Source organism: Nycticebus coucang, chromosome 3 (assembly GCF_027406575.1).
Source record: "Nycticebus coucang isolate mNycCou1 chromosome 3, mNycCou1.pri, whole genome shotgun sequence".
NCBI lineage: Eukaryota > Metazoa > Chordata > Mammalia > Primates > Lorisidae > Nycticebus > Nycticebus coucang.
Genome location: NC_069782.1, coordinates 17,477,856 through 17,497,561, shown reverse-complemented (window position 1 = coordinate 17,497,561; position 19,706 = coordinate 17,477,856). Strand labels below are relative to the sequence as shown.

At 45.5% G+C, this 19,706-nt stretch overlaps 1 protein-coding gene across 2 annotated transcripts in view; it reads right to left on the bottom strand.

Annotated features, from left to right (window-relative positions):
* APPL2 (adaptor protein, phosphotyrosine interacting with PH domain and leucine zipper 2) overlaps positions 1 to 19,706 on the bottom strand; it is a 48,151-nt gene that overhangs the window by 2,764 nt on the left and 25,681 nt on the right. The window contains exons 8-19 of one of the 2 annotated variants that reach the window (XM_053585760.1): positions 19,030 to 19,176; positions 16,647 to 16,729; positions 12,931 to 13,089; positions 11,656 to 11,844; positions 10,110 to 10,152; positions 9,970 to 10,026; positions 9,793 to 9,881; positions 5,471 to 5,629; positions 5,259 to 5,311; positions 3,390 to 3,564; positions 852 to 888; positions 519 to 659 (exon numbers count right to left, since the gene is read on the bottom strand). In XM_053585760.1, coding sequence (XP_053441735.1) covers positions 519 to 659; positions 852 to 888; positions 3,390 to 3,564; positions 5,259 to 5,311; positions 5,471 to 5,629; positions 9,793 to 9,881; positions 9,970 to 10,026; positions 10,110 to 10,152; positions 11,656 to 11,844; positions 12,931 to 13,089; positions 16,647 to 16,729; positions 19,030 to 19,176 — 1,332 coding nt within the window. The other variant, XM_053585761.1, reaches the window with a different exon arrangement.

Here is a 19,706-nt window from a genome sequence, read left to right as displayed (position 1 = left end):
ACCCAGCTTAGCTGTAGTTTCCTAATATTGTCTTCCTTGGTTTGCTCTTTGAGACTAGTAATTCTGCTTTGTAACTGTCACTTTTATTTTTTTTTATTTTTGTTTTTTGCAGTTTTTGGTGGGGGCTGAATTTGAACCTGCCACCTCCAGCATATGGGACCAGCACCCTACTCCTTTGAGCCACAGGCGCCATGCTTAATTTTTTTTTTTCCTAAAGAACATATTTGGGGGAAAATGCTTTCAGTTATTTCCTGGTATCTAAACAATTATGGTTTGCCAATGAAGTACTTCTCATTCATTCATTCTATTCTGGTTGGTAGATAGAATAAATCTTAATTCTGTCAGTTTTCTTTCAGATGGGTACTTCCTAGAGGTATCATCTGAATGCTCGGAGAGAGATAATGGACAGAGGCAGAATGTTCAACTAAATATCCAGGGAGACAGTGCAAAAAAAAAAAATAATAACTTTAAAAATGGACATCCTATTGTGGGATCTTAATATGAAAAAAAAACAAGACCTTTTCGCCTTCTGAGTTGCTTTCAAAAATGTATGTGCTCAGAGACTCTTCTCCTGTGGATTCGGGAACACGGGTGACAAATCCAACCAGCCTCTTGTTTTCTTGATGAGCAGCAAATTGTGTGATACTGGTAAGTTCAAACTGAAAAAAAGGGAAAAAAGGGACTAGATCATACAATAACTAGAATTAAACAACTTGACAAAATTATTCTTCATGAAAAGTCATGAGAGAAAGTATTCCATTAGTGACAGTCCCTTGGCAAATCTTTATAAAGTGTCTGTGTGTAAGGGACATACTAAGGAAGCACTAACAGTAACCTGTTGAGGTACTTACACTGGCTCTTGAAACTTGGGTCTGAGGATCTATCAACCTGAAATTGAAGAGATTCATTATGTAACAAATGTTGGAATTCTTGGAGAAGTTTGTAGACTAAAATCACACGCACATCGCAAATATAAAAAAATAAGGCCTGTGTGAGAGTCGGGTGAGATAGTTGCACATGACCATGTGCTATGGCCTCTGCCTTGGTTGAACCTGTGTAGATGAAGTCCAGGTATCTGTCACGGAAGCTCATACAGTAACTAGAGGAATTAATTTCACAGTGTTTGGTGCTTATCCACAGGGCCACATTGTAATTCTCAGTAGTTCCGCTGCAGAATACAGTTGATCATACTCTGTACAGCCTCCTCAATAGTCATTGCCTATTTTAATTCCCCAGAAGTGCTAGATCAACTTATTCTAGACATTTTTAAAAAGAAAAATATGGGATAGAGGTGAGCAATAATGTTTACTGTGTTCTGTCAGAATAAACATGGTTATTACATAAATTACTGAATTACTATAAATTTTATAGGTGAAAGCAACAACGTATTCTGTTTAAGAAATGGTTATAATTCCATTTATAAGAAATGTCTAGAATAGTAAATCTACAGAGATGGCAAGATTAGTGGTTAGCAGCTGCCCAGCGCTGGGTGGGTTTGGGGGAGGGAAAAAGACTGACTACTAATGGGTGTGAGTATTCTTTTTGAGGTGATGAAAATGTTTTAGAATTGTGTTGATGGCTGCATCACTGAGTTGTACAGTTTTTGTTTTTTAACTCTGCCCCAAGTGCAGCCTTGGAGGGCTGAGTTGTACCGTTAAAAGGGTAAACTGTATGGTACGTGAATTACATCTCATCAATAAAGTGGCTGCCTAAAAAAAGGTTACAATTTGAAAGACAAGCAGTTATACTTATTAAAGCACAGGGTTTATAATCAAAGGCTCATGACTGAGTTTTTACAAGGCTCCCCACTTACGTCACCTGGACTTCTCTCGCTGCTTCGCCCATGGAAGTGTGGTAAGAACCCTCCGGCTTCCCAGAGGCAGTTATGACAATGAGAAATGTGTATACACTTCAAGTAGACAAAGCTTAATAAATGTCATTTTATGTCTATTAATAGGCATAGATTTAATAATTTTTTGAATATATATCAAACAGTTTTGCTCAAGTTGAAATAACTTTCCTTAGGTATTCTATAAAATTTCTTCATAAGTGAAAACTTAACCATATTTTATAGTTGACTTTCAAAATTTTGCTATTTAAATCAGTTAACCTGGATTTGGCTGTTAAGATTGTCTGGTTTTCTGTGTGACCTGTAAATAGTCTCAGGACCTACTCCACTACAGGAGAGTGTCTTTTCACTGTGGTCACTGTGGTAAAACACATACGACATCACCATTATCAATCACTATCTAGTTCTAAGACATTTTCATCAACCCCAGAAGTCAGCTCCATCCCCATTGAGCCATTCTCCCTGTTTCTCCCACCCTTGGGCAACCTCTAAGTCTGCCTTCTGGTCTCCCTGGGTTTCCTACCCTGCATGCTCCACATAAATGGAACCATATAACGTGGTGTTGTGACTGGCTTTTACTTAGCAGTGTTTCTGACACGCACCCATGTTGGAGCATGTATCAGTACTCCATTCCTTTTTAAGGCTGAGTAATATTTCATTATATATAATACAGGTCAAGTATTCTGTATCCAAAATGCTTGGGACCAGAACTATTTCAAATTTCAGGTTCACATTTCAGATTTCACATTTTCTTTTTTTGTATTTATTTGCTGATGTACTTTGGATTGTTTCTGCCTTTTGGCTATTACAAAAATGACTGCTATGAACATTTGTGTATATGCAAGTTTTTTGTTTGAACTCCTGTATTTTAATTCTTTTGAGTATCTCTTCAGGAGTAGAATTCTGTAGTAATTCTGTTTTCCATAGCAGTCAAACCATTTAACTGACAACACATCTTATTCAGACTAGCAAGACTGCACGTGCTACCTGTGGCTATGCCATTGGGCAGTGCAGCTTTTCATAAAGCCTGTGCTCATCACCTTGGCTTCATGGTGACGTAGGAACTACATACACCTGAGACCCCAAATCATGTAGTTAACAATGGCCTCCCTACTTTGACCCTCCAACAAGTAAGTTAATCATAATTTCCTTGTGGCAGTCCAGTTACTCAGGCAGATTCATATTTTTTTCATGGTTTATTTTTATTAGATAAATAGCACTCTTGGAAGTGAAAGAAACCAAAAGCCTTCCATTTTTAAGCTCTAAGATGTAACGCAGAGTAAAGTCAAGAGTGGTGGGATCTTTATAAACAATAATACCACTGAATTTCTAATCATACCAGTTCTTATCTTTAAAGGGAACAACTTCTGCCCTATTTATCATATAAAATCAAAATATAAAAAATAGGGGCAGAACAGACCTCAGCAGCACCTTCCCTTAATCCAGTGGAACAAAAGCCCCAGCATTCCAGGCGGGGGAACATGGTTCAAGGGGAAATCAGATGACACCTTAAGGTAGTCTGAAAATAAACTGAAGGTACCTCAGGGTTTGACTGGTGACCACCAGGTGGGACTCCGTCATACGGAAGATGTTATGAATAGCCCGAGCAGCCAGTACTTGTCTCATTGCTTCGTAAATCACTTCAGTAGTGCTGTCTGTTCTAACAGCCATTGATCCCAAAAACCGAACTAGAAACATCTGTTGCAAAAGAGAATCTGCAAGAGAGCGGTTCTGCTCAGCATCACGTGTGCCTCCTGCCTGCTGTAGGTCCACGTACCGTGTCAGACATGCTGGTCTGAGAATCAAGCTGCATCAGGTTGTGGCTCCCTTCTGTGGAGGACTTTCTACCAAAACTTCTCAATGAACCAGTACTGCCAAAGCTCTGAATTTTCTATTGTCTACATTTTGTATCTACATTTTATTGGTTTGTTTGGAACAACTTCATTAGAGAGTCTCTTCTTTTTCATCATCTATAAAATTAGACGGTTGTACCAGATGAACATCCTTCTAGCACTTACACTCTTGGTGACAGTACATACATTTTATTTTCTGTGAAAATAAGAATGTCTTCACTAGGTAATAGAAAATTCATTACTTTGGCTCACTGATAAAGTCCTCTTATTAAAAAAAATTCATTTGCAGGAAATAAGACCTGTTGTTGGGTTTCATTAATTCATACATGATATTTACTACTAAAAGGCAGTGCTGTATTTCATAAACAAATGGACAGCAGTACTGGCTCGGCACATTTCAGATAATGGTACATTATCTGAAAAAAAATAGCAACCATAACTGGAAGATCACGAAAAGTATCTAAAAGATAATCATCCCCCCCAAAACAATAATTCACTTTCCCATTTATTTTAAACTGAGAAGCCTCCCTTTTTCTTACCATCCCCCCAAAGTAAGCAAGCATTAAAAATTCTACTAGGAACATATACCTGATATAATGTTCTGAACGGCTACTCCCATATGACCACAGTTTTGTGTTTGTGTGGACTGTCTGAAAGTGTCTTGTATGGATTATACAGGGTGGCCTGTGTGAAAGGCCAGCTAGATAGAAGTGGAGAGAGCCAGATGTGAGGCACAACCTGTATTAACATCATTAAAAACAAAAAGTTTTTACCCCCAATAAAGAATGCCAAATTTTTGAAAATGCCTACTTTTAAATCTGAATAAGTGGAATTTCATTCTGATGATATGCTCAAGCTCCAGACATGACCCTATGCAAGGTTAGTAAAGTGCCCTGGCTGGGACTCTAGTGTGCTCAGTTGGGTGGGTAGTAGATTACGGTCAGTTCCATTGGGTATGTTCTTAAGTACACAGTAAGAATATAAATCAACAAGAAAAAACTGAACAAGCTAAATGTCATTTATAACATTTCAAATTTAAAAAAGCATTACTTGTGCTTTTGGTTTTCTAAAATGAAATAGCATATTATTTGTGATTCACCAAGATTGCCATTTTAATGTGGCCATTTGATGACCTTTGAATTTGTTTTATACAAATGTCATGGCTAAATGTGTAATTTCAGCACTTTGGGAGGCTAAGCTGAGAATCTTAGATCAGCCTGGGCAACACAGCAAGATCACATCTCTATAAATAATGAAGAATGTGATACCAGATTTAGATGTGGCAACATTTTTATGCAGGAGCTACAAAAAGGGCTTGAGTATAGGGAATGGTGAAAGAGCTGCAGGAAAACCACTCCGTCAGCTATAGGAAAACTGCCCTCATTTTCATGTAAGACCTGGCCCCAGTGCATGCGTCCTACTAAATTTTCACAGAGACCTACTGAATTTTCAGAGAACAAAAAATTGTCAGTTCCTACATGATTTCACGACATATTTCAATGCCTCTTGCTATTGTGTGCAGGGGAGAGAATGAGCACACCAAGCTGGCCGCTTACCTTCCGCTTCTGGAAAGGAATCATCCTCAGTTTCACCAAAAGGGTTGATACGCCTAGGGGAATAGCCAAAGTTAGTCATGATGGTTTCAGCTAAAAGGACACTTAGTACTTAAACTCAGTACATCAGCATGGTGGTAGTCTTTGGTGGGAGGTGGAAATACAAAGATATATTTATTTTCACTTCTGCAGAGGTAACCTCCCTGAGCCCGTACCTGTTCCCTCGGTTCTGATCGAGGAATTCTGTGGCAGGAAGTACGATATCAAACTGAATAGGTGTTCCAGGTGCGATCAGTTGTTCTACTTCAGGTACACTCGCTGTGGCTTTGGGAACAATCTGGTCATGTTCCACCTCGGAATTTTCCAGGTTCTGGCTACAGTATAAGACAGGAGGAGGAAATAGCAAATTATTTTTTAACCTTCTGCTTTTATAATTAAGTGAATGCTTTTGAAAGCTAATGTGACTTTTACAAATAGAAATATAAGGGAGGTTTTAATCAGTTTCTCTATTTTACAAATAAATTTTCCTAAAACTTCATTTCTTTGGCTAAAAAACTTCACATCACCCCACTATATGCAGACCTCTCTGTTACACAGCATCCTGCACTGTGTGTTAGAATACTTGTTATGGCATCTACTAATCTTCTGTTTGTGTCTTTTCCGCTTTGAGAGTGTTTTTTGAAGGTCAAGGCTATAATTTATTACCTGGAGCATAGTAGTAACTCAAAACTGCTCAATGAATACGTTAGTTAGACTGGCACTGAATCTACCTAGGCCTGCAGATACCACCCCAAGCTGAGCCCTTGGGGTAAACCATTAGTTTCATCTCTGTTGTTAAAAGGAAACTGAGGCCTCTGGAGGAACAGGGCAATTCTGAAGGCACTCAGTCAGGTGAGCAAGATTTCCTCAGGATGTCACAGCCTCAGTAATCCCAAGTGGTGGACTCACATCTGTCTGATCTTTTAGGAGAGGCTCTGAGTGAGGAAGTGGTAAAAGCACTGGGGAAAAGTGAGAGTAGCAGCTTCAAGGAGAGAAACCAAGGTTATGGCTCCCCAGAGAGTCAAGATCAGGGAGTGCCAGCTGTGGAAATCTCAGTACCACTCTGGGAGGCCAAGGCAGCTGGGTCACTTGAGCTCAGGAGTTCAAGACCAGGAGACCAGCCTGAACAAGAGCGAGACCCCGTCTCTAAAAAAAAAAAAAAAAAAGTAAAGCCACAGGCGGGGACTGTTCTTGATTCCAGTACAGAAGCCACTAAAGACTTGAACAAAGGAGTGGTAAAATGTGAAGGATGACCTGTGGTCTCCATGTCACCAGTTTAAATGGACACCTTCCAATCACCATCTTAGCTGCCTTCTCAAAGCATGTACTGTAACTGATCTTTCCTTCAAACTCTTTCTCGGTTTCTGCTGGCACTTTTTATTTCCCCTGCCAGGAACTCTGTGCCGAGATGGCACCCCACATTTCACAGGTTTTCCTCCAGTCCTTCCCAGTGCTCCTTCTCAGGATCCTATGCAGGCTCTTTCCCTCCTGCAGCTACTGCCGTTCTGGTTCTCACAGCACCCATCACTCCCTAGCAGACCCTTCCCTGCTGTATGGTACCAACAAGTTCCCAATTCATATGCCCAGCCCAGACATCGTCTGGAGCTCCAGACTTGTACCATCAGTTGACTGCTTGACAACTCACTGGGGTGATTCACAGGCCACCTCTCACTATGTCCAAAACTGAACGCTCTTCATTTCTTTAAAAAGCACCATCTTCCCAGGCGCTCAGCCCCCACAAGGGTCACCCTTTGATCTGCCCCTTCCTGCTGCACATCCATCACAAGTCTCATTGGTCTACCTCCAAAATAGGTCCAAATCCATCTACTTTTCATCTCTGCCATGATCCTGGTCTGAACCATCATCTTCTGGACTGCTGCCAGCCTCAGATACCTACTGACCTAGCTCTGCGTTCTCCAGAGCAGCTGGAGCTGACTTCAGAAAATGTAAAGTGGATCACCCCAGCACTCCACTTACCCAGGGATATGTCCTCAGGCATTCACCAGGATTCTGCTGCTCCCTGAGCCTCCCTGCCTGCCTTTCCACTCTGTGATCTCTGAGAAACACTATCTCAGGGTGCTGGCTGCAGCTGCTCAACTGCTGCCTGAGGGCACTAGCTCTGGCCGCGTCTCATCTTTCGCTTTGCATTCTATTACCTCCGCAGCCTGGGCCTGTGCAGGTCTCCTCTCTCCTCTCCTCTCCTCTCCAGCACTGCATCAACCCCGCGGCGCTCTTCCCCTGTTCACTGAGTACTTGCTTACCCTTTGCTTGTCTTCCCTTGTAAGTCTAAGTTAAATTACCAAGGCCAGGCGGGGAGGCACAGTGAATACTCAAATTTTTTTTGAGTAGCTGGATAAATGAATGAATAGTAGATACTAACTGCAGAACAAGGGATGGCCACACCTGATGTCCTTGTTCCCAAAGACACAATTTCTCTGCTTTCCTTCACTGTCATCAAAACATTACTTAAGAATGTGATTTACTTATTCCATCTAGAACAGGAGAAAAAAATGAGATACTAAAAAGTATCTCAGGCTATAAATTATGTCTTTTTAGAAAACCACTTATACCTCCTAAGTATTAAGACGTAAGAACTCCAAACAACAGCACCCTGAAAAGATGGCATGTTAGCCCGGAAGGGCTCTGGGAGGGCATCTAGGTCTCTTCCTGTCACGGTGGAGGAGATGAAGGCCTGGGGACAGGACTGGCTTGCTCCCGGACACCCGCTGTACACAGGCAGAGCTATCCCCAGCACCCAGGTCTCCTAATTCCCAGTCTGGTATTCTCTCCACTGTGTGCAGCAAACATTTTTGTGACTTTACAAAGAGAAGACAGATAGCTTTAGCCAGGAGAAGGCTAACATAACCTCACTGACTAGATCTGTATTTCCATTTCCTTTCAACAGTGTTTAACTTAGGGTTAGATTTAATAAGCATGCTACTTGTTATCAATTGTAGAATTATATTAAGCGTGAAACCGTTAACACCGAGATGTTTCTCCAACTTGCTCTTTCCCATTTTTACGTCCTTTCTGCAGGTTCTCGTGCCACTTCAGCTAGTGCCACTGCAGACCCCTTGGGTCTTTCTCCCGCCCCTTCTCACCACCAACTCCTACCAGTTTATCCCATAGAGGGCTGCAGAACAATCTTTTTTGTTTTCTTTTTTGAGACAGAGTCTCAAACTGTCGCCCTGGATAGAGGGCGTGGCATCACACCTCACAGCAACCTCAAACTCTTGGGCTTAAGCGATTCTCTTGCCTCAGCCTCCCGAGTAGCTGGGACTACAGGCGCCCGCCACAACACCTGGCTAGTTTTGTTGTTGTAGTTGTCATTGTTTTAGCAGGCCTGGGCCAGGTTCAAACCCGCCAGGCTCGGTGTGTGTGGCCGGTGCCCTACCCACTGAGCTACGGGCACTGCCAAGAACAATCTTCTAAACCCGATTCTGACTGTCTCCTGTTTTCTGAAAACCTCAGTTCTGCTCTACTGCCCATAACGCCTGAGCGGGCACACAGCCTTTCATAATCAGACCCAGACCTGTCACCTGGTTCTGCCTTCTGCCATTCCTTCTCAGGTACCAGTGCCAGCTGCGGGAATGCTGGCTCTGCAGGGCATAGCAGGGAGACCCTGGGACATTACTCAACCACCCTGGGCTTTCTAATAACTTCCTTCTGAGGTCATTAGATAATACAGGTGAAAATTTCATGGGGTTCCTTCTACCGGGCCACCAAAATTTAGAGAGACACCAATTATAATTTTAATTTGCCCTTTAACACCTGCCTTTCATTAGCATCATAAATAATATAGCCCTCTATTATTTACTGAAATGGAAATTCCCATTAACACTAAAGATGGGACTCCTGGAATAAATAAAGCAGTAGTCCCAACAAGAAAAGCTGTGTGCATGGAAACGTTTGCTCTCAATGGTAACAGCAAACGAGGGAGGGGAGTCAACCATTCAGTAGCCAGTGATGATGCAATGTGTCTAGTTATTCAATGGAACAATTATGGAAACTGTAGAAGTAGTAAAAAATACACACGTGAAAATACGAGTACAAAACCTATGTATGAGGATAGCAGTTACGTACACAGACAAGGCCTAGCGGTAGTAGCAAAAACACGTAAAATGTGACTTTGTTCCTTATTCAAAAAATGTTTTCTTTTGATCACGTTAGTTTGTTGCCGATAGAAAATGAGGGGAGTACTCCTGACCGGAAGGACCCTCAACATAAGTCCTGATTGCTCTGAATGAAATGGCATGGGCCAGCAGGAAGGAGGGGGATGCTGACAGCAGACAGGTCTGAGTCCTCTCACACACATGTTCACATCACCTCACACGTGGTGTGAACCCGGGACAATATTTAACCTTCCCTGGCTGTAGTTACTGCTTCTAACGGGCCGAACAACATGCTTGGGTGGTTTAGGTGGATTCAGTAATTTGATTCAAATTCCCAATCCATAAATTGCTCCATAAAAGCTAGTTTTCTTTTGTCCTTTAGTTACCTGGGGCATGAGTTTTCTTGTTTTTTCCCAAAACTCGTAATAGGGGTGACTGCTTGGAGAGCTGTCTCATTCAACTTGATGGCGACTGCCTAAAAATCCACAGGAAGGCACGCTTAGTCCTGGGAGGCGGCTCTCAGCGTGCAGAGGAGAGGGCTGGGGTGCAGGAGCTACGATTACCTCTGGATTGTCGGTCAGGTAGATCTGTCTGGAGATGTTGTTTATTGCGCATATCCACTGTAGAGGACATTCAAAAAGAACACTGAATCCCACAGTCACCCACCACACCAGAAAAGAGGTGAGACAAACAAAGTCTGTACCTCTTCGTTTTCCTTTCTGCTCTCTGCCTGCAGGATTATTCCCCTGAAACAAAATACATCTAAGTAATTAGGTGCTTCCCAGATCTCAGTGACTGAGGATTATTCTCCATGAACTGAACTCAGCTGGGCTCCCAAAGGAAAGGGCCATGAAGGCAGCTTGATGGGAAAAATGGGATTCCAGGTTTGGTTCTGCTGCTAATGCACTACATTACCATGGACAGAGACTTTTTCTGGGCCTCAGATCTTCCAGCCCCTTCCAGCCTGTGATTCTACAGGGAGGACCATCTTGTTGACCTCTTAGATGATCCAAGGCCAGCTACTCCCCCAACTACACCCAAAGAAGAGCTGGCAGCAGGTTCACTCCTTTCCCAGACCTGGGCTAAGAGGTACCAGGCGCAAGATATCAGCACTGCCCTGCCTTTGTGATAGCCCCTTAACTCCTTAAATGGACTCCACATCTGCTAGTTCCTAGCTCCTAACAACTACGGTGGATGGGTAATATAGCTCTTATCCCTGAAGTGAGGGATAAGTGAGGTCCAAATTCCTAAGGAACCATGTCTAGACTCCAGGAATCTTTGTTTCTATGCCATTTCCCATCAGGAGGAAGGATCAGGTCTAAAACTGCTCTGCCAACTTGGGGAAAGAGATGACTCACCATCCCAGCACTGTCCCCCAACCCCACCCTGCTGTCTAGATAAAATCTTAACTTAGAACCCCAATGTATAAAGCAAACACAGTACAGCAGCGCTCACTAAGGGACCTCTCCTCACAGGTAGGTGACCCTGAAGCACTCCATGGGGCTCACAACTCCTCGGGGTACAGTTTGGAAGCCACCGCTCTGGAGAACAGGGGATCCTCCTGGCCTGGGATCTACTGTGAATGTCTACAAGGCTGCCATGATGGGCCACACACAGATGACATGAGGCCTGTGTTGTTTGTGGTGTCAGATACCTCGAAATGCATGAACGGATCTTTGGTTTTTGCTCGTCAGCTTTCGTTAGTGTTTGTGTATTCACTGCGTGGCATAAGACAACTCTTCTTCAAATGTGTAGAAAAGAAATTACAGTATGACCTCTTCTGGGTCCTGAGACACAGGGGTATGTGGGAACAGCATGGTAGCGTACTGTTCACGACCCTGTCCGCTGGAAATCAGTCTCCTCTGGCAGTTCTTCCTTACCCAATCGTATCCCGCCCTGCCATAGTAACTAAACACAAATGCTTGTGTGGAATAGGCTAGAAGGAGCCAGAGCCTCCTCTCCCTCTTAGAACCTGTGTGAAACTACTTCTGTCACTTTCATGTGTAGGTCATCTCTTCTCCAAAGCCACAGACAGACCTGTGAGACTCTTGAAATAAGGAAGGTCGGATCCCATGTGGGCCCCAGGGCTTCTCTGAAGAGTATACAATCCTCTGAACAGTGAGCAACACCCTCAACAGGGCTACTCCCCCCTGAAGGGCTGGCACATGGGACACACTCGGGACGCTCTAGGAAGCGTGTGGAGGGGGGAACTACACTGCTCTCCACCCAGGTAAAGCCCCCAGGCCTACGATTTCCCATTAGGAGCGGTGATCTGGAAGCAGTATCGCCGGTCTTCACAGTCCACGGCCATCACCGAGCAGTTGTCCAGGTCCTGGATCAAGCCTCCAGCCACAGCTCCCCTGGGCTGACACATGAGATTCCCGCCCTGGGTGAAGAAGTAGAGCCTCTCCCAGGTGGTGGTGACCAGCCCTGTTTTGCTGCATGAATTAAGTTATAAGGAGCCAATCAGTACAAGAAAGTGTGAGCTGCGCCTCCTAGCTCTGCTGCCTCTTGATGAGTACTGGTATTATTTTAGAAATAATGGGTTTCTTTACATTAAAGCAAAACTGCTTTGAAAATCCTTTATGTGAAAAGAACAGCAGAAGAAGCCAAGTTAGCTTGAATGATCTGGGCCGTTATGGGCTCTGCTCCCAAGGGCAAGGGCAGTCCCAGAGCTACCTCCAGATATGTGGGTGATCTGCCCCTCCCCACTGCAGCTGTACTTGGGTTTCTAGACCCACTGTCTGGACCCAGAATTAGTCCATCAGCACAAAGAACTTAAACCTGGAAATCTGTAAGATGGGGAGCTGCATGCTCTAAATGTACCAGTCAGCAGTGCCCCCACAGCCCACAGCACCCCGTCTCCTGGGAAAGATCACACAGGTTAACAGCTCAGTAGCAATGTATGCGAGGCACTGGGTTTCCTGCTATGGTCATTTCCCCAAAGTGCCAAGGCCTAACATTGTGTGCTTGCTGCCTGATAGGAATGGCCTTATTTGGTCCCTATGACAGCTTATGAAGGAGGCTCGGTCACCAGCTCAACTGACAGGTGGTGAGACCGAGGCTCAGCCCAGCTGGTGCCTGGTGACACTCAGTGGTGCTCACACCAAACCACCACAGTGGCCCCTCTGCGTCAAGGAGCCTGTACCCCCCATCAGCCGTTCTGGAGCCCCAACTGTGGCCTCAGTGAGAGGAAAAAAACTGTCAGTGGCCCAGGATGACAACAGTTAAGAGTGGTCTGTTTACAAAGGGCCATGGTGACCAGGGATAAGGGTGGCCTGCATGTCCTGGAGCCCATGGCCTTGGGTTCTTCCTTACTTGACCCCCGTGCTAGCCGCATCCCTCAGTGCAGTCTGGGATCTGGGCCCCAGGGGCTTCCTGTGTTCCAAGGGGAGGGGTGCTCTCTCCCGAGCCCACCCACCCAGGCCTTCACAGTGTAATGGGGCACCAAGAGTGGGTTGCTTTTCAGCCACTTCCTAAGGAAAACAGATTTTGGAGAATGAAGCAGACAGTGGCATTCTCACTTTCTGAGATTAAGGTAACCAGCCTTCTGGATGAGATTCCTGTTGATCTGTGGTGCAGCAACGTCAAAGTCTGGAGTATAAATGGATTCATCAACAGAAAGTAATTCCTGCTGGGACACCCGCATCTTCTCTGCTTCGGCTTCCAGTTCCACCTGAATGCTTAAGACAGAAAGGGCTGGGTCAACCACTTAGCACGGGCCAGCCCAGCACTAAGCAGCTGCTGGCAGCCCCCAGCCCACTCTGCAAGGCTTCCCGCCTCGGAGGGAGCTGCCAGCCTCCTACTCTTGTACGCGAGGCCCCTAAAACTACAGATCAGGGGACTTGGTTCTGCATTACTCAAGTGTTTATGTGACTGCTATTTTAAAACAGAACATAAGAAATACCACCAAATGCCTGAACCCAGTTGAACAGTTTTGCTGCTGACAAAGAGGCAGCCATGCTTAGCACTGCTGCTATAAATTATGCGAGGAAAGATGTAATGAGCCCATCTGTTGGGGCTGTATGTGCAGGCTACCTGTGAAAGTCCCATGAAGGAAAACATGAAATAGTCATCAGTCCTACACCCCGTTTTGGCTTAGGCAAGGGTGGTGGAGACAACCACTGGGGATAGGAAAGTGACCAGGAAGTGGTACTAAGGCGCAACAGAAAAGCCAAGGGCAATGCTTTTCCTTTTTGACAGCCATTTGCCTGCACCCAGGCTGCACAGGCTAGCTGTGCATGCTGGCCAAGGGCTGACCGCAACAGGGTAAGTGGCCCAAGGTCCAGGCTCTGGTACTTAGATCCTAGAGAGCCTAGAAGCTTTAGCTTGAAACAGCAGCTGCCCTCTTTCTCCACCAAGTGAGGCCTCAATGGGCCACCCAGCCAGTGGTGACAGTCTTGGTTATAAAGCCCTAAACAAAATCTGCCCAACAGGGCCCATCCATCTGAAGCAGACTTCAGAGGCCATGTCCACTTCTCCACTGTGTTAAACAACAGAATTACAAATGTTAAAATCAGAAGGAACTAGGGCCCCGTGGGGCTGGTGTTTCTCTGAGCGAATTCTTCATCCTTAGGATTTCCCCTCTTCTGCGGTTAAGATGCTTCCGGCTTTTGTGTACCCACACTCCCCTCTTCTTTAAGGCGGCTCAGTACAAGCAGTTAATCTAAGCTAATTTTGGCTTTTCTGACTTTGAAGTGGATAACTAGAAACTCTACCTGGTGACCCTGGACAGGAAAGAAGGAGAACAAACCTCATTAACTCAACCCGCTGTCCCTGCCCAGACTGAGGGACGGACTAAGGGGAGGAAAAGAGATGGGGTGAGGTGAAGGAGCCGAGGGCAGCGAGCCCGCGTAGGATCCTGTGCTTCTGTGGGTGAGAAGCCTTTTGGAGATATGACAGAAGATCCTCTCCCCACAAAAATGCTCCTGTGCACCAAAAGGACATCATGCATCGGACCTCAGAAGGTTTATAACGCCCTGCCCGCCCTCCCCACCACAGGCAGACGCAGGCTGCAACAACCAAGACTCTCAGGAACAGCGTCAAGAAGTATCTGCTTAAAAATAACAAAGGCGTGTTTCCTCTCCCTAAAACACAGTACAATCTCCATGGGTGACCACTTCCCTACCCTGACCACCTCAAGGTGACCTAGTTTCAGACTAGACAAGCACCACATGCACGTATCAGTACAGTAGGCCTAGTCCTCATGATGAACACCTCTGTACGCTGAGCAGTTTGTTACAGTCCCCTGGGTGGTCAGCTTACGGAAGTTCTACTGCGCGCGCACACACACACAGGAGAAGCATTCAAGAAAAACATAGGAAGGTATCACTGTTGGGTTAAGGCAGAAAAAAGCTCCACGGGGGTACTGGACAGCAACCATGCTACCCCGTCTGGCTTCCCCAGCACCAGACCCCACTCCGAGGCCTCCCTGGGCTGGCCGGCTGCGAATGTGTGGCTAAGGGGCAGCAAAGCCACCTCCTGCTTTGGAGAAGAGAGGCTGTATTTATCCGCTCACCAACAAAAATGCAAGTGACAGGGAGATAAGCATTCTGAAACAGAATGACTTGGCTGTCTGAACCAGGAAGTTCACTCTGGGAACTCCACCTGCTGCCTGTTACCTCTCTGCACAGAGAAGGAAGGCCACATCCCCCAGTGCGGGCTCGGATTCTCCCACTGGGCTGTGGTCCTCTCGGGAAGGCTGGTGCTACGCTTCACGAAAATGCTGACAAGGAGGGAAGACACAGGCTCTAGATCTGCAAAAGGAGTGCACGATGGCATCTCAAAGATACGGGCACAAAGGCCCTGCCATCCATTAATAAAATAACCTAGTAGATGAAAATAAGAAGTAGGGATGGTTCTCCCAGAAACACTAAAAGCCACAGAATTCTATGGTTATAGTAGGAGGAGAAGAAACAGTGGAAGACAAGGGGGTCGGGGACTGCTATGAAGTGACGATATAACAGGCGCTCATCTTTTACTTCCTCCTAACATTCCCAGGGGCTAATAAACAAATAAATTAAAAGGTAAGAAACCACAATCAGATTTCACAAAGTGCTTTCTAGCATTATTATAAATCTAGCCAACATCACTCACTGTGCCAACTACCCAGAACAAAGCAGCTCAGCGACTCTCAGGAGGGAGGATGCACTTTTACTCTCCCCTCGAGTCTGAATGCTCAGCAATCGTTTCTCATGGGATTCATTTTTTATTTTCAGAGCATTTTATGTAGACTTCTGCCTAAATGAATTCCACTGTTTGGTCTTCACAAAGTATTTTGAAATGCACAATCTTCAGGAAAATGAGCAACTTTATCTTCACTTTTCCATGTGAAATAAAATATTCCCTATTCTTATTTCCATTTTTTTAAATGAAAATGAAATATTTTATTATAGATAGGAGGAAAGCAAAGCCTCCAGCACAGGAGGGTCCAGAGCGGGCAGCCCCTATTTCCATATCGTATATGTAGTATTTGTCAATAAATACACACAGAGATGTATTCCCATACTCCAGAAATGGTGCCAAGTGCTTAGGGAGCCCCGCGTCTGCACTTGGGGTGGGACGAGCTGAGGCTGGGCCTATGAGTGTCCTCAGCTCTCCAGGGGAACGCAGGGAGGGGCGGGGGCAGAGCACATGGCACCCAGTGAGCATGGGAAGTGCCTCCCATGAGAGGAGAGGAGAATGATGTGTTTTTAAACTAAGCCTTTGCAGTTTGTTAAGTTAATTCTATAAAGGGTTAACACCTTGCGTATCTATTACATGTCAACCCGCTGGTCAGTTTCCTGAATGGCTGTAGCACTTCTGGCTGCTACTCCCATCAGCCCACAGAGACAAAGGCAAAGAGCTCTCCCAAATCCACAGCAAACCGGAGCTGGACTCGCAGGTTATAACAGGCGGGACTGGAATAATAACGGAACGAGACCCTGAGGACTGGGAGCTTACTGGGGAAGTACCTCTGAGGACGTTTTCATCTTTTATTTTAGTCCTTCAGCCTCATGGGGAGGGCTCTGGGCTCCACCCCCGTTGGGAACTGCAGAAATCACGACTCTTCAACTATGTGCCCAAATACTCACAAACCTCAGCAAGTGTGGTGAGGGCACAGCACTGTTAGGAGAGTCCTGGGAGTGGGCAGGGGCTCTGTGAGACCCCAGCAGTCAGAGTCCTCTCCCCACCTCCCAGAGATGTCAGTTCAGCAGGAAAATACGAGGTCTCTGAGACTCAGGCCAGGGCACAGCATTACCTTTGAATCATGTCTGCAACGGAGGATAAAAAGCTGTCCATGTGTTTAGAAAACATCTCTGCTCCCTTCTTAAAGAAGTTAATCTGAAAGATACGATTATGATATGCTGAAAATCACCTGGGGAAAATGATCTGTGAGTTCAGTAAGGTAAGAAACCACAATCGGGGGGGGGGGGGCGGCTTGCCGCAGTACTGACAGCCTCTCTTTCATACTCCATGCTGGCTGGGTTACTCCCAGGTCCCAGGTGCACTTGTGACATGGGGAGGATGAAACTTAGCCATCTTGCTGAAAGGCTCTGAGTATCAGCAAGGATGGAAGTCAAGTGCTTGGTACATACCAAGTGTCTCAAAAACGACTGTTGATAATTATTTTTTATGTTAGCAACAGCAACTTTTTCTTACCTGAATTCTAGATAGTAAGTTTCCTGGGGGCCAGGGCTAAGTTTACTCAACTTGGCACCAGCAAAAAGCTGACGTGCGCCCGCTGTGGCGCAGCATGACAAGCTTACCCGTTTACCCAGAGTCCCGTGCAAGTCTGGGCACAGCTGGCTGGCTGAGGTTGCAGAGGGAAAACTGGGCTAAAGACTCTTAAAAGCCTCTTGAAAGCCTGCTACCATATTAAAAGAGGATTACATGCATAAAAGATGCAGCAGGGTCCTGGCGCCATGTGGGTGCTCAGCTCGGGCGAGGACCCTCCCTCTCCCCGATGTTCTATGACAGGTTATTTTCTCTGCCGAGGGGAGAGTGGGCCTCTAGGAGGTTTGAGGAATGTGCAGTTTGAAAATGATACTATAGTTGCTGGCTTTGGGGCACCAATGGAAGGAATTCCTTTACTTCCTGTGACACCTGTATAATATTCACTTCCCCAAAGTCTGGGTCCCCTGACAACCTTGAGGGCAGGAGTATAGGAAAGAGGAAGGAGGTTTCTGTGTGTTACCCGCACTTGCAGCCATCCCACCCTGAACAGTTCAAGTTTCCATCCTTCTTAAGGCTGTGGCCTTTACCAAACTTAGATATTTGATATGGACTGCTCCACTTTACAAGCCTAATGGTTAAGGGGTAACGGTTCCAAGCCTAGGTTATGAAAAAAAGAGAAAATACTCCGTGTGGACATGGGGATTCTCTTGAGCATGGCCCTAGCTCATCTGTTTGATCCAAAGCCCACACTGTCAGGGTGGCAGGCACTGAGGTCGACCCCTTACTCTGAGAAGCCTCGTAGATGCTATCAGCACTACTGACCGCCTCACCTGTTCCCCACACCCTGGGAAAGCATGTATACCAACACCCTTAGTTATCACAGGACAAAAACAGATGATTGGGATTAGCCTAAGACAAGACCACATAGGCAGGGGGATTCTCTGGCCTACGACCTTGGAATCATACTGAGATCAGCACAGCAAATACCATTTTAACCCCCCGAAATGTTAATATCAAAATGAATATTAACCATTAATCTATTAAATGAGGAGACTGTGTTTCTAATAGCACAACATCATGGCAACTCCTCTCCTTCGCCTCCCTGAATTCCTCTGGAATTCATATTCTACATCTATGCCTTAACTTCTCTGCTATTCTGTGAGCTCCTAAGGGACATGGCTGACATAATCCCTATAAAACTCAGATAAGCAAATGAACAGAAGGGATGGTGAGACACTGGCTTCTACAGCCACAGCATGGCCTCACCCTCAATATTGCTCTGGAGTTCATTGTTATGTTTTCAAAACCCTGCATGCAGAACACAGAACCTCAGCATTCAGGCATGAGGGCTGAATCATGATTTAATTAAAAACCTGTTTGATGGGGCCAGAGAAGGCAGACACCCTCCCTCACGGATGTGGGGCGCTGACAGCCTGGGTGCGTCTCCACCACAGGTACCTTCAGGAACAGCAGGAAGCACAGTGGTCACTTACTCATCAGCTCACAGAGGGCGATGCTCAATACACACTGACTGCCAAGGCTGGACAAGGCCGGAGGAGGGCAGCTACTTGTGAGCCACCCAATATTCCTAGTATTGGTCAGTGGACATGTCTGAAAGCAGTAACTATAGCCTGAGTTGGAGGTTGCTGTGAGCTAAGACACCACGGCACTCTACCCAGGGCAACAGCTTAGACTCTGTCTCAAAAAAAAAGGGCCACACAGTGTTCTCCCCAAGAGGTGCCAGGAGCAGGTCATCATTCCCAGACTGTGCCACCTAACTACAGGCTAACACACACCCAACTAAAGATGACTCAACCCAGCTGGAAGCTCTCTAAGTGCTGAATCCCAGCAAGTTTCCGGAGAAAGGGTACATTTATGTTTCTTTCTATGATGCTTCAGTTTCTCCTAAAAGCCATCTCCACCACAATTGGCTTAGGTTTAATTCCTCAGATGAGGGGCTCCCCTACCTGTCCATGGGCAAAGCCTATCATGGGCTCCATCATGGCCACCCGCTTTCTGTACTGCAGCGCGTTGAGGGCACAGTAGTACTGCAGGGCCGACAGGTGCTGTTTCCGCCGGGCAGCAGCCACCTCTTTTCCCACTTCAGTCTTCACCTGGGCAAAAGGTGAAAGGAGAATTTCAAGTTGTCTACTATACACGACAATTCTGAAAGAGCATGCAACTTCAAAACATGCTTGTTTTTGTGACATATATGATAAAACACAGATAAGGCTCCACTTCAATTTCTTAAAGAAAATCCAAACTGAGCATCTCATGCTCATAAGGCTACACTGAGGTGAAGCCAATGCTTTCCTGGTTGCAGGACAAAGCGCCACGATCCTTTGGGAAAACAATATGGCAGCACGCTTTGAAAGCCACGAACGTTTTGGCTCAGTCATAGCTTGTATTCCAATGAAATAGTTTAGCCCAAGGAAATCATGTATCAGAAGTACAAAGTTGTATGTATGAAGATATTCAGTATTCTCTATAGTAACAAAAAACCTAAAAAAAAAAATGGGTTAAAATGTCAACACTTGGGGTGAGGAATTCAAGATTATGATCACACAGTGATCCTTCCTAGACAAAGAACCAAGGTGAAGTTGAAATCACAGTGTGATCACAATCTTACAATGGATCCAAGTCA